The 25,059-nt window shown below is 34.7% G+C and overlaps 1 protein-coding gene, 2 long non-coding RNA genes and 1 pseudogene across 9 annotated transcripts; 1 reads left to right on the top strand and 3 right to left on the bottom strand.

Moving 5' to 3' along the window:
* Positions 1–4,039: 4,039 nt before the first annotated feature.
* Positions 4,040–5,590, bottom strand: LOC148294896 (potassium channel KOR1-like). Its single transcript, XM_088252293.1, has 4 exons — positions 5,572–5,590; positions 4,846–5,129; positions 4,421–4,760; positions 4,040–4,311 (listed from the first exon to the last, which is right to left on the bottom strand). Exons 1-4 carry the CDS (start codon positions 5,588–5,590, stop codon positions 4,040–4,042), a joined length of 915 nt encoding a protein of 304 aa, XP_088108419.1.
* A 2,958-nt stretch (positions 5,591–8,548) lies between these two features.
* Positions 8,549–12,921, top strand: LOC148294895 (uncharacterized; annotated as a pseudogene).
* A 1,371-nt stretch (positions 12,922–14,292) lies between these two features.
* LOC110761878 (uncharacterized) lies at positions 14,293–19,731 on the bottom strand. Of its 3 annotated transcripts, XR_015835497.1 has the most exons (7): positions 19,512–19,730; positions 19,244–19,418; positions 17,931–18,029; positions 15,215–17,500; positions 15,065–15,149; positions 14,591–14,741; positions 14,293–14,482 (listed from the first exon to the last, which is right to left on the bottom strand). It is a non-coding gene; the product is annotated as an uncharacterized LOC110761878 (long non-coding RNA). The 3 variants fall into 3 exon arrangements; XR_015835498.1 differs by lacking the exon at positions 15,065–15,149 and having other exon boundaries at positions 19,512–19,731; XR_015835499.1 differs by lacking the exons at positions 14,293–14,482; positions 14,591–14,741 and adding an exon at positions 14,748–14,917 and having other exon boundaries at positions 19,512–19,731.
* A 2,512-nt stretch (positions 19,732–22,243) lies between these two features.
* LOC110761877 (uncharacterized) lies at positions 22,244–24,709 on the bottom strand. 5 transcript variants are annotated; one of them, XR_002527434.2, is made up of 7 exons: positions 24,523–24,709; positions 24,253–24,429; positions 23,757–23,842; positions 23,402–23,610; positions 22,975–23,279; positions 22,553–22,876; positions 22,244–22,441 (listed from the first exon to the last, which is right to left on the bottom strand). It is a non-coding gene; the product is annotated as an uncharacterized LOC110761877 (long non-coding RNA). The 5 variants fall into 5 exon arrangements; XR_015835082.1 differs by lacking the exon at positions 23,757–23,842 and having other exon boundaries at positions 22,975–23,087; positions 23,193–23,279; positions 24,523–24,702; XR_002527436.2 differs by lacking the exon at positions 23,757–23,842 and having other exon boundaries at positions 22,975–23,087; positions 23,203–23,279; positions 24,523–24,701.
* Positions 24,710–25,059: the final 350 nt, after the last annotated feature.

Below are 25,059 nucleotides of genomic sequence, written 5' to 3'. Positions count from 1 at the left end.
TAAAGTCTTCTCAATTTGAGATATAAACTAGCTGAACTCACTATAATGTAAAAGTTTCTTTACCATGAACCCCACAAAACCATCTGTACATATGAGTACTCGGTTTTTCTTGTTTGACTGGAAAGTGCTGAGCTTTATTTGTTGTTTTTTATTAGCTTATTATATTAGAGACAACATGGAATGTGCTGAGCTTTATTTGTTGTTTTTGTCAAACTAATATTAAACAAAAGAAAAAACACAAGACAGGTATTCTATATGGTGCTGATTTGCTAGCAAAAGGTATGAATTCGAGAAGTGGAAGAATTGGTAAGGGGACCAAGTGAAGTTTTGCCTCTCCCTCTCTGTTTTTTTTTATATGAGAAAAGGGGGTTAAAGAACCAAAAGGAAAAAACACACAGATTACACTCAAACGGGCCTTAGCAGCCCCCAGCGAATCATCAGTCAACCGATTACTCTCTCTCTCTCTCTTCTTGTTTCACACAAAAAAAACTTATTTTATTAAACAAAGTTATGCAACTTATAATGATGGTCATGTATATTATGATTTTGGGTGAAACAGGGGGTAAAGAAAACAAAAACTTCTTAACGGTCTCAGCAGCCACAGCAGGAAGATGATGGAGGGACAGAGCAAAAAGCATAAGCGAGGGGAGCCACGGCCTTTAGATAGCAAAAAGCAGTTCATAGTGTAAGTTGGCAGAGACAGAGCCACGGCCTTAATCAAAATCTCCCTGCCAGGCCCACTCAACAGCTTACCTTTCCACCCTTGAAGCTTTTTCCACAACTTTTCTTTTAGGGAGGTAACTCTGACCTCTAAAAACACCATCTTCCATACCTTTTTAAAAAAATGCATACCAAAGCTTTTAATACTAAAAAGCCAAATAAATTACTATATTTGAATCAAATCAAGCACATATGAAAACTTATAATTACTAAAAATTTAAATAAATAAACTACATGTACCTGAATAAGTTCCCAAAGATCCTCCTTGTTATTTTTTATCAACCTTCGTCCAATCTTCACTGGTGATAGGGATGTGCTCTCACACTATTACTCCAATATAAGACGAAAGTTGATCTGAATGCCTAGAATCAGTCTAACCAAGAGGATTGAATCCAACCTCAAGAGGTTGAGCCCTATTTTTAAGCATTCCCATTCTAGTAGGGCCTCGTTTCTTTTGTTTATTCCCAACAATTGTAGCACTTCCAGCACTTGAAGCAACTTGAGCAATTGGATTAGTTCATCTACTTGGGTGAGAAGCTATTGTAGGAGCAATTGGAGCAGCTACAGCTCCTCTACTTGTTGGAGAAGTTGTTGTAGGAGCAACTGAAGCAGTTGCGGCTCCTCTTCTTGCTGGAGAAGTTGTTGTATGAGCAACTGGAGCTGTTTTATGAGCAATTGGCTTTGGTGAAACATTTGGCGGTAGTGAATCATTTGAATTTTTGAGCCTTTTATTCTTTTGTTGGTGATAGGCAGCCAATATTGCTTGTCCTTGCTTCATTACTTTTTCTTGACCGTGTTTAGAAGCCTTTAAAAACAAACAGATATAATTTTTTTTTTTGAAAAAACACAATTAATATAATAAGAGCTTTAAGAAACGTTTTACTGAAAGCAAATGAGATAGAATTACTTCCTAAACTGCTCATCTTTATGTCTTAACTTTATTCAGCAGGTTCAAGATTTTAAGAATCTTTAGCACACTATACCAACAATGCAAAGCATTTGTATACATTATACTTATCATATAAATAAGTAATGTAAAATTTGTTAGTCTCAGTATGATAATAGTAACCAAAAAAAAAAAAGTTATATCCTTTAAATAAATTAATAATGCTATATAAATAAATTCAGAAAAAACAAGTACATCCATATATATATATATATATATATATAAATTATGAATTACACAATATGCCCCTGTACATCAACCCTTGTAAAAGGTTCATCCTCATAAACATCAAGTGTTTGCAGTGCAACATTATTTTGCATGGATGGTACATCATCACTCTCTTCAAATGTCTTTAATTCATCGTAACCTCACCAAGAACAATAACTCACCAAGAAAATAGAGAAGCAGATTTGAAGACAAATTCAACATTTAGGGCTCATCCCCAAATTCTAGTTGATTTTCAGTTTTCAAGAAGGGAGGATGTTACGATTGGGTTCTCAAAAGCAAGCCCAAGAATTGTGTTTCAGGTTTTGGTTTTTAGGACTGAGCGCCAATTTTTCCTCTACTATTTTGGTTTAGTGCCAAATATTTTGGCAATTGGGATTGAAACATTATAATAATAGAATAATAATTTCTAAAATATTTTTATCAAATTCAACAACATCCATGTAAACGTTGTGAATATTAAACACTATTTCGCAATGCCCAAATCTTCGTTGTATTGTTTAATAGGAATCACAACATGCATCCATCGCAACGTTACGGATATAAAATACTATTTCGCAACGTACAACTCTATATTGTATTTTTTAAAATATAAATCACAACATTCACAGCAATATTGGGGATATATTATATTATTTCACAACGCACAATGCCACGTTGTTATATCAATTTTCAACAACGTGTTTTTTACACGTCATAAAATGATGGTTTGCAATGGTGTATGACAACGTGCGCTAAATGAACGTTATTGATCACCCTTTTTCACAACGTTCAAATAGGACATTGCAATTTTTCATGTGGTCGTATCCCATTTTTGTTGTAGTGAACATAGAGTAATACAAAACTTTAATATTGTAAACATTTGTGCTTACAAGTATAAGGACCCAATTTACTTTCCTAATGTCCCAAGTTACCTTAATATTGTACTAGATGTCCTTATCTTTGTAATTTACGATATTACAAGATTAATGATGGAATTTAAAATCTTATGGAACACAAATGTCCAACATAGAATAATACGAGTCCTTAATATTGTAAACATTTGTGTTTGTACGTATAAGGATCCAATTTACTTTCCTAATGTCCCACTTGACCTTAATATTATACTAGATGTCCTTATCTTTGTAAATTACAATATTACAAGATTAAAGATGGATTTTACAATCTTATGGAACACAAATATCCAACATAGAGTAATACGGAACCTTAATATTATAAACACTTGCATTTACAAGTATAAGGACCCAATTTACTTTCCTAATGTCCCAAGTTACCTTAATATTGTACTAGATGTCCTTATCTTTATAATTTACGATATTATAAGATTAAGGATTTAATTTACAATCTTATGGAACACAAATGTCCAACTTAGAATAATACGAGTCCTTAATATTGTAAACATTTGTGTTTACACGTATAAAGACCCAATTTACTTTCCTAATGTCTCACTTGACCTTTATATGGGAGCTTTAGTTTTAAAACACAATATAATTTACTAATTTGGAAGATAGGAATACAATTTCATCTAATTAGCATAAGGCCAAAGACCAAAATGAGTACCCAATTTTACAAAAATATCATTAAAAAATATCAAAATTACACACAATGCCATTCCTTCTAGGGCAAACATACTATGTCACATGTCCACATCCAGCCAACCACCACCGGCGGCCAGCCACCTGCAGCCGGCCACCTCCTGCCAGCCGCCGCCGGCCACCTCCGGCCACCTACCACCGCCGGACTCCAGCGCCGCTAGCTAGCAACCGCTGTCACCGGCCGCCACCGCCCGTCGCCGGCCTGCCACCATCTGCATGGGACCAACTTCGTTGCCCCTTATTCATATTTTTTTAAAAAAGAAGATTTTGTATTATTAAAGGGACTTGAACCTTGACCATCAAAGGAAGTGGGCTCACTCACAAACCACTACACCAAACTTGATTTTGTAATATTTATTCAATTATACAATATTTATATAAATGATCAACGGTAATGGAAACTGCGATGCAGAAATGGAAACTGCAATGTAGAAGCAGAAACTGCGATGCATAAAGAGAAACTGCAATACAAAAATAGACACAGAAATGCTGAGCCTGGGCAAAAATGCTCAGCTCTAAAGTTAAACAAAACAAAACAATAGTTTTTTTATATTCAAAACATGTTAGGAGAAAGGGAATCAGACTGAAAACCACCTAGAATGTAAATTAGGTTATTCATGTTTCTGTTTTTTGCATTGCACATTCCGTTTTCTGCATTGCAGTTTCCGTTTTCTGCAATGCAGTTTCCGTTTTCTGTTTTCGATCCTTTCACAATCAATGCAGCAATGTTACCCAGCAGATAAGCACCAAGAATCATGTCAAAAGACACATAAAACATGATGAATATCATATCCCTCACATTCATTGCATGTATCTCTCCATATCCTGGAAAACAAAAAAGGAAAAAGCATACACATTTATAACCCATCTTGAAAATAAATCAGGGATATATAATAAGAAATGAATTAAGAAGTTTAATTAATTGATTAATTACCAACAGTGGCCATGGTAACAACGGCAAAATAGAGTGAGGTGATGTAACGCTTCCAGAGGTCAATCTCTCGGAAATGGGAATAGCTATAGTCACCCATCTTCAAGCTTCCAATCCAAGTGTATCCCTCCTGGGAGGGAGGCATGGTTGTGGCCAGATAATAAAAGAAGCAGGCAGCCGTATGTGTGCTGTAAAGTTCCACAACAAAAAGCTTGGCAATTCTTGTGAAAAGGTAGTTGATCCTTATATCTTTCTCCAGCTTCTCAAAAAACTCTGTCACTCGGCATGCTCGGCTCAGACGTATCCACAACAGGTACCTCACACCCTCTTCTCTTCCAGAAGCCTGCAATGCAATTAAGATGAGATATCATTTATTAAATTAATTTAATATTTGAAATCGAAGTTAATTAATTGTAGCCCTAGCTTACCTTGTAGATGGCGTCCCAAGGCAGACAACCCAGTAAATCGAGGAGGAAGCGAGACTTTAAGTAGCGGAGGGCGATGAGGTTGCGATTGTAGACAAGTCGGTGAGAGTGGAAGTCGCAGTAGGCGACGAAGAAGTGGACGACAATGTCGATGAGAAAGGCGAGCTGGCCTGCGATGTCAAGCAAGAAGAGGTTCTCCGGTAGACCTCTGAAGAAGCCGAACTCCAAGGGGGTGAAGAAGGACGAGTAGGGAGAAGACGCGGAGAGAGAGAGAGAGATCTGAGAAACTAACGGATTTGGGTTAGGTTTTTAAATGAAAAGGGTATAATTATCTTTTTAATCACTAATGTAAGGTGGGTCAACAAATCTGGTCTTCCTCTTTGGCCTAATCCAAAATAACAATTCTTTTCTAGGTATTAAAACCCAAACCAAAATATCAAATGTCTTAAATACTAATAAGTAAAGTTATCTATGTCTAATACCTAATTTTCCTCCTTTATATTGTACTAGATGTCCCACTTGACCTAATTTAATTTACAATCATTAAATTCTGTATGTTTTTTATCTTATTTAATTTCAGGCTTTCATGAAAATTTTGACCTAGGATGTAGTGGTTTGAGGTGTAACTTTGCAGTAATCATTGTACGTAGTTTCACTGGCCACTGAATTGTGTTGGAATTTTTATTTATCGTAAATCATGTGTTTTTAAGTCATTATCACAAACAGAACCTGTGTGGATTTTCGTCATATTTTACCTTAAGGAATAATGATATTTCTATTTATAAATCCTTTTGTAGGAATGTAGGTTGTGATTAAAAATATGCTAAGCTAGAATGACAGCCAGAATGATGCTTCTATTTATATCCTTTTGTGATTATAATTCTAAGAGCTGTAGTCAGAGTGATTGGCAAGAGATGTAACTAGATCAGAAAATTGCGTGTTCTGAGAATTGTGTGTAGAGTAAAAATATGCTAGCTTTTGTTCATTTCGATGTGAAAAAATGCGAATATATTTGTGTGTAGAGTAAAAATATACTGTCTTTTCTCTTCTTAATGCTGCTTACAGTCAATGTGTTCTTAGTCTTAATTTTGTATGTTTTGCTATTTTAAATTGCACCTCTTGACATTTTCTGAAAAACTTATATACTTATTGGGACAGAGAGAGAGTGAGAAAGTAAAGGTAGGAAACCACTATAAAGTAGAGATTAAATCAAGTTCCAAAAGAAATTGATTATAATGTAGTAGCTTCCGGTTAGAAACCTCCCAGTTGTATAGAAAACAGAGAAAAAGAATGAAAACTAATACCTTAGAGGTGCCAGTGAAGTTTAATAATTATACAAATTAAAACAGATTAGCCAATCGTTGTGTTTTAGAAAGATAAGACCAAAGTCTTTTACAATTGTTAAGTTTTCGTTGAACTGGACAATAAACTGGACATTCGATCCAAATATAATGCAATCATTTCTTTATTTCGCAGCTTGGATACACCAAAAAGCAAGGGACTAGACATTTGTATTCTGCTGTCATTTTCGAGGTATAAAAACTCCTCCAATTCATTGTTTTTTTAAATTAAGCATTATTAGTCATGTTAGTCAATTGATTTTAATCATTTTGTAAGATTTTATATTTTATTTTCGTCGATCGTACTTGCATACAAGTTATTTAGAAGTAATCTTTATTCTATTGATTGATACAAGTTGAATATGCTTTGATGCTAAATTTTCTCCCCTCTTTTAAATATTTTCCCCTTGATGTTCTCATTGAATATTTTATCTAAATCATTAATCTGATGAGCTTGGTTGATTATAAATTTTGAGTTAGATGTCTCAATTATACATATTGATTTAACAAGGCTTTATATTAGTATATATATACTGTTTAATCATTATGAACCGAAGTTGGTTGTCCGATAAAATAATAGATGTCTGTAATTGTTATATTATATTTTAACTTTTATTCTTCTACAACTGTGTCTTTCTACAAATATATTTTGATCAAATAAAAATTAGTATCGTTGTTTTCTAATCATGATACAGTGATATAAAACAATTTCTAAGTGTGTACTTTCTTTATAATATGAATGCATATGCATGTATGTACATACACACACATATACATATGTATGTATTATTTTATGTTTTTGTTTCTCCCCATTATACCAATTTATATACAAGTTCTTTACCTATTCAATTATTTGTTTTTTTTTTTCGAAGAAATTGATTTGAATTTGAGTTTTTTGATTGTTTTCCACTTATTAAGGCCTACAAAATTTGAATCTAAGGCAAGAAGGAGAAGAAGGAAAAGAAGGAGAAGAAGAAAGATGGAGGAGGAGATGATGGTTAAACTGATGATGAAAAAGACAGGTGAAAAGGAAATAGGAGGAGAGCATGTGTTTTGTTGAAATGAATAGTGAGCAGAAGAATATATTCTCTTTCTTGCCCGAATTGATTTATTTGTTACTTTAATGATAGCTTTAAATGATACATCTTTAAGAACAACTTATTATTATAATTACTAAATTACTAATGTTTCGAATTACTTAAATTTTATCTATAGATTTTAATTGATGTATAAAGTTGAATACTTTTGCTTTATGAATTTGATTATTCGGATTGAAAACTACTTTAATCATTTTGTAAGATTTTATATTTTATTTTCATCGATTGTGCTTGCATACAAGTTATTTAGAAGTTATTTAGAAGTAACCATTTTTTTGGGATTTTTTTTTTCCCTTGTAATGCTTTTTAAACAATTGTTAAAATAAAAGAGAATCTCGCTTTTGTTAATTATAATTTAAAATAATAACAAAAGGTTCACAAGTGGGCTTCTTTTTTTCTTTATCTGTATGTCATAATAAATTTTACTATATACTATCAAATATTAACATTTACTCAACATATATGAATTATACAATGATATACCTCTTTGTTAACAAATATTAGTTCTAGAATAATACACGTTTAACATCAAGTTTGCATATATGCCTATAAAATCGTTTACTAAAACCCTTTTTCTTAATCTTCCACATTTTAATAGATTTATTATTTGCTTATGTTAGTTTGTTATTACAAATGTCAATCATTTTTCTCATAGTTTTTCTAAACATAGATACTTTTGTATATCTACAACAACAACCATTCATTCTAATTTATATCATGTCTTTATATAATATTCCAATTTATCATCTTTTTTTCTTTCTTAATGCTTATTTATTTAATTCATGCTATTCTCCTTTTTGTTCAAATACAAAACCAAAATCATTTTTATCAAACAATTATCATAATTTTCTATTTTTCTTTATTGTTTTAACTTAATTCTGTTCTTCTACTTATGTATTTTAGGTTGTTATCATCCTGCTTTTGCATACGTGTTGCTACAAGTGCTTAATAATTTCTCTCATTACAGGTCAGTATTTTCTAACTTTTTAAAAAAAACTGTGCATAACATTTATAACTAATTGATTAGCAAATATTATATCATTTGAAGATTCTCTTTTATATAATTCTATCATCATATTTCTACATTTATTTTGCATTCTTAGAATTTAAATGTTATTAATAATGTGAAATATTACTTATATATATATATATATATATATATATATATATATATATTTTTTTTTTTCTAGACATCAATCTGTTTTTGGGAAATTGAAATCTTCGTTGATGATGTCGAAGAGAACTAGAAATACCACGAGAAAACAAATCATGCAAGAACCTCATAATCTCATCATTTCAAATGTTATACAAGTCCCAAATAAAAATGTTTATCATATTGATGATAAACATCCAAGCGAGAAAATTCCTATCAACAACCATCAAAACATTTCTCAAGCTGATAACAAAAGACAAAAATGTGTTGGAAATACATCGTCTATCGATGTGAATACAGTTGAAACAACAACAGATGAAATTGAGTTTCATCATTTTAATCAAATGAGTAAAGGTCAAGCGATCTTTCAAAGAAATAGGCAAGGTGAGTGTTTCTCTTTGCTCTAAATTTTTCTACTAAACTCAAACTACATTGTTCTATTACTAATAACCTACATTTATGTTTTCTATTCTCTCCATTCTACATTTTTCTCCTCTATAGGAATAATCAAAGAATATGCGGATTTTGGAGAGAAGAATCATAAGTGCATTTATTGTGGTGCACTTTTTTGGTTAAAAGAATCCATTAAACAAAGATAAAAAAACAATGAGCCTCTCTTTACTCTTTGTTGCTGTGGGGGACTTTTTCTTCTGGCAGCTACAAATGGGCTGGGCCGTCGTAAGGAGTGAATTAATAAAATTATCCCCCTATGTCTGAGTTCGAAGATCAAGCCCCCAAGAATGTTTCAAAAGGGTAGTGAAGCCTCAGGAAACTCTTTGGTTACCTTCACCAACGAAAATAACAACAACTTACAGATAAATTTTCTAGCTTGGCATGAGAGGCTTGTGGCATGGGAGCAAAATTGTCATGAGTTTAGCACTTAAAGAGAGAGAGCTGTGAGTTCCTATGAGAGACAGGGGTTCTAAGGGAAAGAGGAAAAGATTATAAGAAGGTTTGATGAAGAGGGAGAAAGATGGGGAAGAATGATGGGTGGCTTAAGAAATTTCCGGTAGCTTGACAGAGGCTCTGTCAAATGCTATAACAATCTGCCAAAAAGGGGAAAATGAGGGAGAATGGTGAGTAGAGCACGAATTTGCTGGGTTTTGCAGGTGAGAGATGAAGCTTGCTCTCCAGATGTGGATGATGCTTGCTGGGTTGAAGATGCCTCATTTTATAGCCGCTGGAAGCTGTCCTTTCCCAAGAAACCCTAATGGTTTCTATCCAATTTTGGCCAAGCTTTTTCCTTCCTTTCTCCTCCTATCTTAATATGGCAAAATCTTCTCTGCCCAATCCCACAAAATCAGGGATTTTTGGGAGCTCAATGCTCTTCCGCGGCTGCTGTTAAGCTCATAATTTCATACATATACATGCCCAATTTACTTACTTCTTTTGCTTAGTTTCCTATAATTCTGAGTTATTTGCCTCTATTTGTGTGTTTTGTAGGCCAATAGAGTAAGAGAGCATAATTCATGCAATTCAAGCATGTTTAGGCCTAATTTGGATGAATGGATGAAGAGCTTAAAGACAAACTCATTTTGGCTACAGCCCCCTGCCAGTCCAGTTCCGTAGGTCACATTACAAGATTTGTTTCAGCAACCTACACAGCTCGGATGAGGCCGCATTCTTCATGAAAGTTGTTGCAATGGGTGTGTACTATAACATATCCAAAATTCAGCCCCATTGGATAAATATGGAGTCTGTTACCTAGCAAACACAGAGCCATGCTCAGGATGGATTTTATCAGCGCGCAAAATGAGTTAGCAATTTGTTTTGGCCTTAACTTCCTCCTCCGACCTTGGATTGGCCCAAATGATATATGGCTGGAAAGAAGACATTCTGAACTTAAAGTTTGAGTGCTTAAAGTCTTAATTTGCTTAAGGGAAGCCCAATTCGTAAGCCCTTGAAGTTGCTGGTCATGCTGACCTCCGGATGAGCTATTGTTTCTGGTTGGAAGCTTGATCATGGTGGGCTAGGCATGAGCTATTGTAGCTGGTTGGAAGCTTGGTCATGGTGACATGAAGATGAGCTAGGGCTGCTGGTGGGATTTATTGGTGAAGTGCATCAACCAATTCATCTTTTATAATGCAAGTGTTGTATGCATTAGCCATATTGAATTCAGATTTATCACTCCCGTCTCCCTATAAATACCACATCCATTCCACATTCAAGACACAACAAATCCTGGGATTCACAACCCCACAATTCACTCCAACCATCCTCAAACACTCTCACAATCCCAAACACTCCAACAATCACCAAAACAACTCCAGCAAACCTCTCTTCCATTTCCCTACGAATTTCATCTTCCTTAGCCATCACCACTCACTCAAACTCATCCCAAATCACCTCCATATCCTTCATACATCTTTCTAGAAGTGGGGAAGCTCTTGGAGAAGCATTAGAAGTGGAGAAGCACTTGGAGAAGCCTTGGACACCACAAGAACTTCAGAAAAAGGGTTTTTCTACTCTTATTGCATTCATTATGTTTTCTCATTTATGTTCAAGTCTCTTTTCCATTATGAGTAGCTAAATCCATAACTAGGGCTTCGATGTAACCTAACATGAATATTCTGGGTTTATAAGTTTGGAGTTTCAAGTTTGATTCATGATTCATGTTCTTATTCATTATGCTTATAAGTTAACATGCTTGTTTGAATGATTGATCACCATTAGAACTTGTTTGTTAACTATCTTGGTTTGAATTAAGAGTATACACCATGCTTTAATTCGAATTGAACTATGAATAGGAAGAGTATGTATGGACATTCGACAACAGGGATTAGATACATACTTGGTTGTTTAAAATGTTCTTCTATGCTTAATGGGTTCCTAATGCTTAATTTTAGGTTAGACAACAAATGATCAAATTAGGGAATTAGGAACACAAGGTTAGGACCAAACACCATGGCCTAATCATACTTTAGCTAGAATCAATCTTTGAATCTGAATTAGACTTGTTACTTGAATCTTTATAACCCAGAATTGAATTGTTATGGTGAATCGAATGCCCTAGTCTCCAAACCTGTGTTTTAACCTTCAAAACCACCCTTTGTTACTTTTGTTTACTTGCTTTCCGTTGCAATTTCAGTTTGTTCATATCTTTCTATAATCACAAGCATTCTCACTTCAAAGTTCATTTTAATCTTGCTGCATTTGTTTTCAAACTCACTCTTGCTTTAAATTCTGTTTTAGATTTAACTTCCTAACTTCTTGAATTTGGTAATCTAAAGTACATAACTAATTTGAACTTCTCAGTCTTCGTGGGTACGACCTCGTACTTGTCTTGCTATACTACTAATTGCCCCGTACAATTGCGAGTTAACATAATATTAACAACAGCTGCCACAGTGGAGAACTTCTTATTTCCAGCCATTTCCTTTCCTCCTTTTCTTACTTCTTCCATGGCCAGATCTGATAAGGGGAAGAAAATGGGTATGCATGCTAGTTCAAAGGGTGATTCCTCTCCTGGCAGTCAGCGCGCCAACATCCCTTGGTCCTTTGGATGTTTTTGCTTGAAACTTGTTTCTTCCCATGGGCTGGAGCCTCCTAGCCGCTCTGTGCACGTGGTCCTCTAAGCTCCCTTCGCAGCTTTGTCCTTCAGCCAAGTGCTGGGGCTTTTGCCACTTCTTATTCTAATTGTATGGGCCTCTCAAGACAACAACATGATTTATTAAATAAATGGGCTATCCTTATCAAGTGTTGGGCCATCTTGATTGAGGCAATGGGCTATTCTTGGTTGGGGGTATTGTGGGCTATTCTTGGTTGGGCTATTGTGGTTGAAGTAATGGGCTTTTTTCTCCCTTGTGCTTACCCACGTTTGGGCCTAAGAAATGGGCTTGAGTGCCGAGGCTCCCAAGCAACCCGGGACTTCCATTTCTTGGCCCACCAATGGGCCTCATGACAACTTATCACCATCCATACCACAACCCACTCAAGCAAGCCCCGGGCATTTGAGTGGCTTGGGCCCACTTGGGCTTGTAGCGTGGTTGGGCGTGAAATAATAATTTCCCACTTGGCATGGCATGCTTTAATTTTATCGTCCTTGAAGAGGGACACGATGCTTATTTAGCGTGGACTTGTAAAGCCGGTGTATTTTATTACATTATCTTAGCATGATAAATTATTTACTTGGCATGGCACATGGACTGTGGCTTGCGTGTGACGGGCTCTCGTGTGTTCCAACCTGTGCCTTTTCCTAATAAAGCGCTGCATTGGGCAGAGAATTTATTTGGGCCCAACTATGGATTTTTTGGGCCTCAACAGTTGCCAACAAGGAAATATTAAACTTTAAAGTCCAAAACCAACACCCCGTTTTTTAGAAAATTTGCTTGATCCTAATAAAAAGTGTATTATTCAAAGAAATATCAGGGTTTACAATTCTATATTTGCATTTACTTCAATGGGAACCAAAATTGATAAATCAATTAACAATGGATCAAGCCCTTATATTTTCAAAATCAGTGGTCAAGTTCATCATACAAAGGCTTGATCCATTGTTAATTGATTTATTAGTTTTGGCTCCCATTGAAATGGTATTGTACAAGCCATGAATCTAAACGAAGAAGAATTCCTATGAGAGCTTTTATAGCTTATCATACAAGAAAGAATTTTTCAATTAGATACATTATTAAAAGGTGGAAGATTGTTCCAACAATTTTTAGTAGACGCTTATGCAACACTTGAAGAGGATCGAATAGATTATATTAGGAAAAAAAAATAAAATTTATGAAGTGAGGTTTATAAAGGCATTTATGATGCAATTTCAAAGGGTGACAATGATGCTAATAACATAGGTCAAAGAGTGATATTGCCCAGCTCATATACTGGAAGTGCTAGATACATGCTTAACAATTATCAAGATGCTATGGCAATTTGTAGACAATATGGAAATCCTGATTTATTTATAACTTTCACCTACAATGTCAAATGGCCAGAAATTGTAAGAGAGTTTAATACAAAACCTGGATACAAACCAAAAGATCGGCCTGATAATTATTTAAAATAAAACTTGATGATATGGTCAATGGTATCAAATCAGGAGAACCTTTTGGAGAAATTGAAGCAGGTAAACACTACCAAAAAAAAAAAAAAACATTTTTTGCGAAGGTAAAACGATGTCGGAAATACCAATTTTTTGTTGGAAAAACATTGTTCCGAGAGCAGTGGCTGTCAGACGGAGTTGGAAAATCAATCATCGGAAAAGGTACATTTTCGACGAGCCGTCAGAAAAGTTTTTATTTTCGACCAGCGATGTGTTTCGGAAACTAATTTGGCAAACAATGATAATTTAGTATTTCCGATATACCAACATTGTCGGAAATAATTTGAACTTAATCGGAACTGTTTTTTATACGACGAGCTTTTGTTGTTGCCGACCAAACTTTTCTGACAACAAATCTTGTCTGAAATACTATTTCTGAGGACTAAATTTATTTCCGACAATGTTTGTTCATCTTAAATAGACATTTTCGATAGCAAAATTGCATCGAAAAATAATTACTCTTTGTTGGAAATAATGCATAGGATCTATTTATGAGGAACACAGGTCGTCAGAAATGTTATTTACGACGGTGTAGACCGGTTGGAAATAATGAAACGTGTCATCGAAAATAGACAATTACGATGGGAATGTGGTGTCGTAAATGAAATCACTATTCTCGAAAATGACTCGTAAGTTATATTTCTGATCAACATAGATTGTCATAAAAGTTTTTTTTACGATGAACAAGGATGTCAAAAATGTAATCAGACATGTCGTAAATAGAATAATTATTCTCATAAATATTACATTTTTATAATAAAATATATAAATAATATTTTCAATCAGAAACTTTTTTCATAAATATGTTTTTGTCATTCATTAATATAAAAAAAAAAACAATATTCATTTCATATCAACTCGTATATGTCTCCAACTTCTTAAATTTGAATATAATTTCTAAGTCTGACATTACTAAATAAAATGTATTTGGGAGATGATAAAAGAACTAGTTGGGCTGCTCCACGACATTGTCACTAAGATAAGCATCAGAACAACTTGCAACATTGTCCTGGTATAATAACAACAAGAAACAAAGAATTATGATAAGACTTGATAGAATTTGAAAATGGGAGTAACAAATACAATTAAGAAGTAATATACATAACAAAAGCTATACCGCATTAGGTGATTGCCTTGCACAGTGAGCAGAATTTTGTGGGTTATTGTTAATCAGCATTTGAACTTGTTGTTGCAAAGTGCTCAATTGACCTTTGACATCATTCAATTCCTCTTTCAAATGCCCATGATTTTCTTCCAATTCCACGCACCTACGCTTATTACAGTTTTGGTTAGTTGAGGCGTAGTATACATCTTTAGCTTTGACGCCACCGCCTAAACCAAGAAGACGACCATGACTAGGGGCAATCACCTCCTTATATATATCCCAATCATTGACATCAAGGTTTTCCTGTTCAACAACAGCCTTTTTGTTTTCTATTGTTTCCTATAGTGAAATTATAAACACATGTTTCATAAATAAACCCTAAACCCTAAAACTAATAAGTGATGATTAATTAAGCTACACTTGTCGAAGTCTAAGAAATAACTAGAATAACTATTGGTAATAGCAATAAGTAGTGTAAATGTTTACCTTCCCTTATATATTTCAATCAACATACCCTTTCCTTTTCCTCCCTTGGCCTTCCCTCTGCCTTTTTTTTTCCCAGCACTTAATCCTATTTTAAGAACAACAATTAATAACATAATATTATTTATAGTTTTCAAATAATATAAGCTATACCTTGGGTATATGAAGGTTGAGTCTCAAAGCATGTCTCTTGAGTTTCTTGTACTCCCTTATCATGAGCTGGTTCAATAGAGGCATGTTGGACTGCAGAGGATCTAAGTATGGAAAACCATTAGTTCTCTTACTTTCGTTACTTTGTGTTTCCTCAGTTGGAAAACCATTTATAACTTTCTTATTAAATTGTTAAATTATATTATTCCTGTTTATACACACTACAACAAAAAAGCGCTTTTGCGAGGAAATCTTTCCTCGCCACAGGTTCCAATTTCCTCGCTACATCTCTACAGCGAGGAAAATGTGTTCCTCGCTCAGTCGACGGTGAAACCCCGTCGTAGAAGCCTGTAGAGAGGAATGGTCACGTTTCCTCGCTGAATCCTTTCTGCGACAACTTAACTATTTCCTCGCCAAACCTCTATAGCGAGGAACTCTATCATCGCTAAAGGTCATTTAATTTCTCGCGATAAGTGATGAACGAGGAACATATTTTCCTGTACATCCTACAACGAGGAAACTATTTCGTCCCTAAAGATAAAATATCATCGGTAATAGTTGTATTTTATTGCGACGAATACCACAAGTTCCTCGCTATATCTCTACAGCGAGGAAAACGTGTTCCTCGCCCGGTCGACGGTGAAGCCCCGTCATAGAAGCCTGTAGAGAGGAATGTTCACGTTTCCTCACTGAATCCTTTCTGTGACAACTTAACTATTTCCTCGCCAAACCTCTATAGCGAGGAACTCTATCATCGTTGAAGGTCATTTAATTTCTCGTAATAAGTGATAAACGAGGAAAATATTTTCCTGTACATTCTACAACGAGGAAACTATTTCGTCTCTAAAGATAAAATATCGTCGGTAATAGTGATAATTTATTGCGACGAATACCACAAGTTCCTCGCTACATCTCTACAGCGAGGACATAGGTTTCCTCGTGGGATGGACGCTAAACCCCGGCGTAGAAGCCTGTAGAGAGGAATGTTCATGTTTCTCGTTGAATCCTTTCTGCGACAACGTAACTATTTCCTCGCCAAACCTCTATAGAGAGGCACTCTATCATCGCTAAAGGTCATTTTATTTCTCGCGATAAGTGATGAACGAGGAACATATTCTCCTGTACATCCTACAACGAGGAAACTATTTCGTCCCTAAAGACAACAATATCGTCGATAATAGTTTTATTTTATTGCGACGAATACCACAAGTTCCTCGCTATATCTTTACAGCGAGGAAAACGTGTTCCTCGCCCGGTCGACGGTGAAGCCCCGTCATAGAAGCCTGTAGAGAGGAGTGTTCACGTTTCCTCACTGAATCCTTTCTGCAACAACTTAACTATTTCCTCACCAAACCTCTATAGCGAGGAACTCTATCATCGTTGAAAGTCATTTAATTTCCCGCAATAAGTGATGAATGAGGAAAATATTTTCCTGTACATCCTACAACGAGGAAACTATTTCGTCTCTAAAGATAAAATATCGTTGGTAATAGTGATAATTTATTGCGACGAATACCACAAGTTCCTCGCTACATCTCTACAGCGAGGACATAGGTTTCCTCGTGGGATGGACGCTAAAGCCCCGGCGTAGAAGCCTGTAAAGAGGAATGTTCATGTTTCTCGCTGAATCCTTTCTGCGACAACGTAACTATTTCCTCGCCAAACCTCTATAGCGAGGCACTCTATCATCGCTAAAGGTCATTTTATTTCTCGCAATAAGTGATGAACGAGGAACATATTTTCCTATAAGGAAATAGGTTTCCTCGTGAAGCCCCGTTGCAGAAGCTTATAGAGAGGAATGTTCACGTTTCAATAAAATGCGTTATAACAATGTCATAACATAACATGAATTCAAAAGATTTGGCATCATAATTGAAAACAGCATTATAGTCTCCATAATTCAAAACAACATTAGCCTGTCATACTTCAAAACATTAGTCATCATAATTCAAAACAACATCATGATAAAGATGACTGACTGATATATCAAGTGGAGCCTGAGCTCATTTTCTCCATGAACTCCTCAAATTTTTTTTGCTTCTCCTCCATTACTTTGATAAGTTCACGTTGACAATCAAGGTCTTCTTGTTGGCTCTGAACAATTTGTTCGAGCTCTTTGTTATGCTGAGAGACATGTGCTTTTGATAAAGATCCTGAGGGTCGAGGCCCAAATCCACATCCCTTAATATATCCTGATTTTACACCAAGAACTTTGGCAACAATTTCATCATCAGTTATTGTTTTAGTATCACGTGTTGAAGTTTCAACTCGTATAGCAATCATCTCCTCCTACAAATAGAATGAACATTATAAATAACATGTATATTTATATATGTGTCAAATATCAAGAAATGAAATAAGAGATAATGATAAAGGAAATCAATGTTGAAAGCTAAGTCGATGGTATGTCAATTCAATAGCTCCAACCATGATACTAATTCCCAAATGTTTGAAGACTACAAATATGACAGTGCTACTAATTATCATAGTAGATAGTCTTTCTTTTATATGACTACAAATATTTGCAGCACAATAAAAACTCTTGTTATTTCAACATGACTTAATATAAAAGAATAGTAACTCATAGAAAAGTGGATAAGAAATCCACTTACAGGAAACAGAAACAAACACATCAGAGAGAACAGAAAAAAGAAGCAAGACAAGGCTATAGAAGCAGCAGCTTTTCAGTCTAAAACAATGATTAAAAGCATCAGCTTACCCATTTAGATTTTGCTCCAATGTCCCAACCATTTTTCTCGTTTTTATGCAACTCTGCAAACTGTTCAATTGGACCTAATTTCTCCCCATTTTTTGTAGCCTAACACATTGACAAAAAAGTTAGTATTTGTATAAATTAATTCCTCATTGAAAGACTTCTATTACGGGGATTATATTGTTTGTCACTATAGGTTTGGAGGGAATTGTAAAAAATTCCTGCTACGCTTTCAGGGAGGCAAATATAATTTCCCCGCTAATAAAAAACGTGAAAAATATGTGGAACACATATTGCGAGGCAATTAGTTCCTCGTTAAAAGGATTCTATTGCGAGGATCATATAATATTTGTCGCTATAGGTTTGGAGGGAATTGTGAAAAATTCCTGCTACCCTTTCTGCGAGGACAAAACTATTTCCTCGTAAATAAATAGTGAAAATAATGTGGGAGACATACTACGAGGAAATTAATTCCTCGTTACAAGGCTTCTATTGCGAGGATTATATAATATTTGTCGCTATAGGTTTGGAGGGAATTCTGAAAAATTCCAGCTACACTTTCCGCGAGGAAAAACATATTTTGTCGCTATGAAAATCTACAGCGACCACATTGTTCGTCGCTGCACCCAACATGTCGTCGCTATAGCTTGGTCCAATTTGGAAACGAAATTTAGATCACATTTTGCGAGCATTTAACATTTTCCTCGCTGAAAGGCTGCTTCTACGAGAAAATATAATTCCTCGCTGAAAAAATCGTCGCTAAAGCAACATTTTGTTGTAGTGACATAATTAGATGTTTATGACCATTGTCCTAACTTGATTTTCCCCATTCATCAACATTAACACTTACTATTTTCCCACTTTTTTATAACAGGGTCAAGACCTCCATCAAAGAGAAGAAAAGTCATGAAGAAATTGCAAAACAAAACCCGCCCAATTAAACAGCATGCTGCTCAAAACTATCCAAATTTTGCTATTTTGATAGCTGCTTCCCACTATTAACATCTCAATGTATATACAGACATGTCTACTATTTTAACATAACAAGTAGCCTGTAAAATAGGTTAGTACTTCCTTTTTTGCAACTTATACTTCCATAGTTAAGCATAATGCTACAAGTTAAAAATCATTGTATATATAAACAATCTAATTTTGTCTACGTAATTTCAAAACCCACAGTATCACGCGGGCTTTTTTGCTAGTAACAATGAAAACTGACACAGCAAATGGAATAGAATTTTATTTTATTTAAACTCAGAAAGATATTGGTGAACCAAAAATTAATTTGAGCAAATAAAATAAAGGTTGAAAGTAAATACCTGATTTTCCGAAACCACCCATTCCAAAAATCTTGTGCGCCCTGATGCAAATGTCTTCTATGAACGGTAGTTGGAGGTTCTTAGTTGCAGATATAACAGCAAATCCCTTAGAAATGGTAAACATGATCACTCCAAATATGATGATCCTCCCAACCCAAGAATCTTTTCTGACCCACTGAAATTGATAAAACAAATATGAAATCAATATTTTTATCTTCCTTTTGGTCATAAATGTTACTGTCAAACTAAAAATTAAAGAAAAACTTACCTGACTTTTCTTTCTCTGTTTAGACTTTGGCCGCTTGATGTATGTATGAAGTGAAGAATTAGAGAGTTTTTCCTTTCTAATTTTATAGCCAAAAAGATCACCAAATAATTTGAGAGTTCTAAGTCGATGAAGAAAACTGATGGGTGTAAAATATGTGGCTTTATGTTTATATAGCAGAGGTTGTGTGAATTTTTTTGTTTTCCTATTTCTTTTCTTTTTGAACATTTAGAAACTCAATAATGATAAGGTAGTCACGTGTTCTCTGCAAACTACCTCTCTCACGTTCATATTCCAATGGATGGATAGACACAAGACTTTTTTTACGTCGTTATCTGTCAACTGTCAGTTATTTTTTAGACTTGCTGAAACGCAATGGTAGGTAGCAATTCAAATGCTACACCCAAAGACATCCACCAGTCTTCAGGCTTGGCTTTTAACCAAAAAGTTGAAGACACCAGTCAATTGGCTATCACTTTTTCAATCCTGCTCTGTTGGTAAGATTTGGAAAAAGATATTGTTCCAAGCACGAGAAAGTTTCTTGATAACGTGGAAAAAAGCTTGTATGTATCACAAAAGATTTGGAAAAAGATATTGTTCCAAGCACGAGAAAGTTTCTTGATAACGTGGAAAAAAGCTTGTATGTATCACAAATTAATCACGTTTTATCTTGCGAGGATTTTATTCTATATGGTGGAACACGATTAAATGAAAGTAACAAGATAGTCTTATTCCCGTCACATGCAATTTCTTCTTTAATTTCTTAGGCTTCTTCATTGTAGCATGAAAAGTCTCAACTCACCTTTAGAGTTGAAGAGGAACTTTCCAGAGCTTTAAATTTAAAGGTATTTTTTTTCGGTAAAAGGAGTATTATATTAAGAAGAATAACCAACAGTCAAGGGCTACAAACAACAAAGACCAACCAGAGAGGCCAATCACAAAACAGTAAACAAAACAACGACAAAAAACTGAAGGAAGAAAGCTTAGAAAGCGTCAAGTTCGGTGGGCAAGGTAAACCATCCCGTGAAAGTATGAAGACCAGGGTGATTGGAGGTCGAATGACCCAAGCCTCAGCGCACAACCCCCTTCTTGCCTGCGAAGCCACCCAGTCAGCTGCATGGTTCGCATCTTGAGGAGTCCATGTCCATCAGAGAGAGGAGAATGAAGCTTTTAGCATTCTAATGTCATAGAGGGAAAAGAGTCCAAAGGTGGAGTGTTGAAATGGTTTCTATCATCTTTCAATCTCATATGTGATAGGAATTCCACAACACTTCTATCGGCCAATGAGGCCTTGAGCTATGGCGATGGTGGGCAGAAATTTGATTTGTCATACACCAAATTACAATGAGTTTTCCAAATAGCCGAGCTAGTAAAGGCAAAATGAGTTATAATTCATCATTTCTCTCCTCCGAATTAAAGGTCTCACACAACCAAAGATCATTTATCCACCTATCCAACGAAGTGAAAGCTTTAGGCAGAGGTCTGCATGCTCAGATTCTTCCATGGAAAAAAGGCAAATAGGAGACTGGCAGAGCTTGCTCCTGAAAAGGACCCCAAAAGTGGGAAGGAAACCATTGACCGCTCACCACAGAATTTTTTTGATTTTAGGGAGCGTTTGGCAATTATGAATGCGAAGCCAGACTTTAGAATCAATCACATGGGAAGAGCTTGCCTTCATCACAACCTGATACTTTTTATACTCCATGAGGTAGTAATATCCTGATTTGATCGAGTATCTCCCATTCATAGTGTATGGCCAAATAAACCATTTAAATTACAGACATTTGATTATTTCATATATAAAAAAAAACTATATTTTTTTTATAAAAAAAGTTGAAGACTTGAAAAAGAAGTATACAAAAACTATATTTTGTATGGCCAACATTAACACTCACTACAAAACAAAAGCCCTTTTGCAAGGGCATTTTGTCGTTGCAAAAAGCCTTTTGCTGTCGAAAATACCATTTTTCAACGGCAAAAGTCAGTCGGAAGTCGTCGCTAAAAGGCCGGTTGCAAATACTTCATTTCCGACCATTCCGTTGGAAATAATGTATTTCCGACGCCCATGCTTCGTAGCTATTGCTTAAATTTATATCGGAAATGGATTTTTAAAACGACCCTACATATTTATTTCCGACCATACATGTGGTCGTAATTACTTATTTGATTGTCGGAAATAGTTATTTTATCGTGATTTCTTGTTTTTGCAAATTCATATGTTCGACCAATGAGTGTCGTTAGAAATACTTTTTCCGACAATGATACATTATTTGTGAGGTCTAGATTTCGTCATAATTATCATTACCGACCAAAAGAGTTTGTGGAAAATATATAATAGCTCGTCGGAAAAGAGTATAACAAAATATTTCCGATGGTAAAGTTATGTCAGAAATATATATTTCCAACCACATTTATTCGTCACAAAGTTTGTCGCAAATAGATTAATCCTATCGGAAAATATTTTCAATGAACAAGTGGTCGGAAATATAATTGTTTCGACCCGATTATGTCGTGGGGAATGTTGTCGGAAATAGGCAATTATTGTCAGAAAGTATTTCCGATGATAAAGTGTTTGTTGGAAATATGCATTACCGAGAGGGAAATGCGATCGAAAAATATAATTATTTTATTAAAAAAATTAATAAAAAGAAATTTGAATTATAATATTTGCCAAAAATTGTTTTCTAATCATCCGTATTTAATTGGTAATAAAAAAAAATCATACAACAGCATACTGTACTAAAATTTTAAGCGTTCAATTAAAATTATTCTCAATAATTAAAACATAAACAATCCCCATCATCCTTGAAACATATAAACAATCCGCAAATATATTAAAACATTGAAATTCAAAATACATATTGTAGCAAAATACAATTGATGTTGCACTACTCGTCTTCGAGGTGAGCATCTGAACAACTTTCTACATTGTCCTGTCAAATAAAAAATAATAATTAATAAGACATAAATCGTTTGAGAATAAAAATAACAAATACAATATTTAACAGTGAGCAAAATATTGAAATGAGAAGAAAAGAATTCACCATTGAAGCGGACTGTCTTGAGCGTGCATAAGTATTTGAGTTGTTTTCCCTCATACTTTGAACTAGATCTTTCAATTCATACAGCACACTTTTCAAGTTCTTCACTTCCTCTTTTAATTTCTCATGCTCTTCTTCACGTTCTAAGCATATACGTTTATTACAACTTTGGTCATCCGAGGGATACACATCTTTTGTACTATAGCCACCACCCAAGCCAAGGATACGACCGTGACTTGGCCTACCAATAACCTCCTTGTATATATCCCAATCATCTACTTCATTCTCGTCTTCCGTTGCAGCAACCTTTTTATTCTCCATTTTATCCTTAAATGAAATAGTAGAAATATAAACATGGATATAAAAAAATGTCATGTGAATAAATTTTTTTAAAAAATAAGATAAACAAAGTACGGGCAACGTACAAAAAGTTCTTTAGCCGTTTCACTTGGCCAACTTTCTTCCCCTCAATTCTTAGGCTTACTTACATGAAACTTTTTGAAACAATTGGACTCGGTTCAATTCCAGTTTGATCAAGCTAGTAAGATTTAAACAATGAAGTTTGTTAGGACCAAATTTGGAAATAACCACAAAAGGAACAGTCAACAAAAAGCAACAACCAAATGGATATTTTTATATCAACTTTTCTGTACTTTTCCACTGGAACAAAACCTGTTGTATGCACAATTGTGGATTTCGCCCTATTAGACTTGTTTCTTTTACTTTTATCCTGCATGAAAAAAGTAAATCATAACCTAATATCAACTTAGTGAACCCATATAAGGCATCTATAAATAAACCAAAGCATACACTAGCCAGTCATAACAATATTATTTTAAATTGAGTTTTTACCTGCCATGTAGGCTGCAACCAATGATCAACCAGTTTAGACCAAACATCTTGAGATATCCCTAATGGGCAATGAGTGTATCTATCACCAGTAGTCTTGTATTTCTTAAAAACGCTATTTCTCAATGACGACATCCAATCGGAATATCGCAATTTAATATGTTCTTCGAATGCCTCCCTCATCTCTTCTTATGAGCATGTGTGTGTATATCCTGTTGCGTTAAAACGATCATACAGTAAATCCATTTGAGTTGATGGAAATGTTTTAAATGTTGGCCATGCTCCATCGATAGCTTGATAAAAAAACACTCCTATAGTTCGCACAAAAATGGCTAACTTTGCATGCCTTATACATTACCTTCCTCTACGTATTACAATTAGAGTGCCATTTCCATCTTTACCCTTAGCCTTCCCTCTACCTTTTTTTAATTCCAACAGTTGAACCTAATAAAAAAAATACAAATATTTGAAGTACTAGGGAACTTCTACTACAACCAATTTTTTAGTGCGAATCAATGAGATATCAATGAAGAAAAATGAAGAAAAGTCAAAGAGAAGAAAAGTCATGAAGAAATTGCAAAACAAAACCCACACAATTAAATAGCATGCTGCTCAAAACTATCCAAATTTTGCTATTTTGATAGCTGCTTCCCACTATTAACATCTCAATGTATATACAAATATGTCTACTATTTTAACATAACAAGTAGCCTGTTAAATATGTTATTACTTTTTATTTTCTTTAAACTCTGAAAGATATTGGTGAATCAAAAATTAATTCAAAACATTCACAGAATAAGAAAAAAAATACACTAATCATTTGAGCAAATAAAATAAAGGTTGAAAGTAAATACCTGATTTTCCGAAACCACCCATTCCAAAAATCTTGTGCGCCCTGATGCAAATATATCTTCTATGAACGGTAGTTGGAGGTTCTTAGTTGCAGATATAACAGCAAATCCCTTTGAAATGGTAAACATGATCACTCCAAATATGATGATCCTCCCAACCCAAGAATCTTTTCTGACCCACTGAAATTGATAAAACAAATATGAAATCAATATTTTTATCTTCCTTTTGGTCATAAATGTTACTGTCAAACTAAAAATTAAAGAAAAACTTACCTGACTTTCTTTCTCTGTTTAGACTTTGGCCGCTTGATGTATGTATGAAGTGAAGAATTAGAGAGTTTTTCCTTTCTAATTTTATAGCCAAAAAGATCACCAAAGAATTTGAGAGTTCTAAGTCGATGAAGAAAACTGATGGGTGTAAAATATGTGGCTTTATGTTTATATAGCAGAGGTTGTGTGAATTTTTTTGTTTTCCTATTTCTTTTCTTTTTGAACATTTAGAAACTCAATAATGATAAGGTAGTCACGTGTTCTCTGCAAACTACCTCTCTCACGTTCATATTCCAATGGATGGATAGACACAAGACTTTTTTTACGTCGTTATCTGTCAACTGTCAGTTATTTTTTAGACTTGCTGAAACGCAATGGTAGGTAGCAATTCAAATGCTACAGCTAAAAAGACATGCACCAGTCTCTAGGCATGCACGCAATAAAAAGACATGCTACAGCTTTCAATCCTGCTCTGTTGGTAAGATCTGAAAAAGATAATGTTCCAAGCACGGGAAAGTTTCTTGATAAGGTGGAAAAGAG

The sequence above is a fragment of the Prunus avium genome, chromosome 4 (genome assembly GCF_965620075.1).
Source record: "Prunus avium chromosome 4, drPruAviu1.hap1.1, whole genome shotgun sequence".
Classification (NCBI taxonomy): Eukaryota; Viridiplantae; Streptophyta; class Magnoliopsida; order Rosales; family Rosaceae; genus Prunus; species Prunus avium.
The sequence above is the reverse complement of the archived record's forward strand: the minus strand, read 5'-3'. Positions and strand labels throughout refer to the sequence as shown.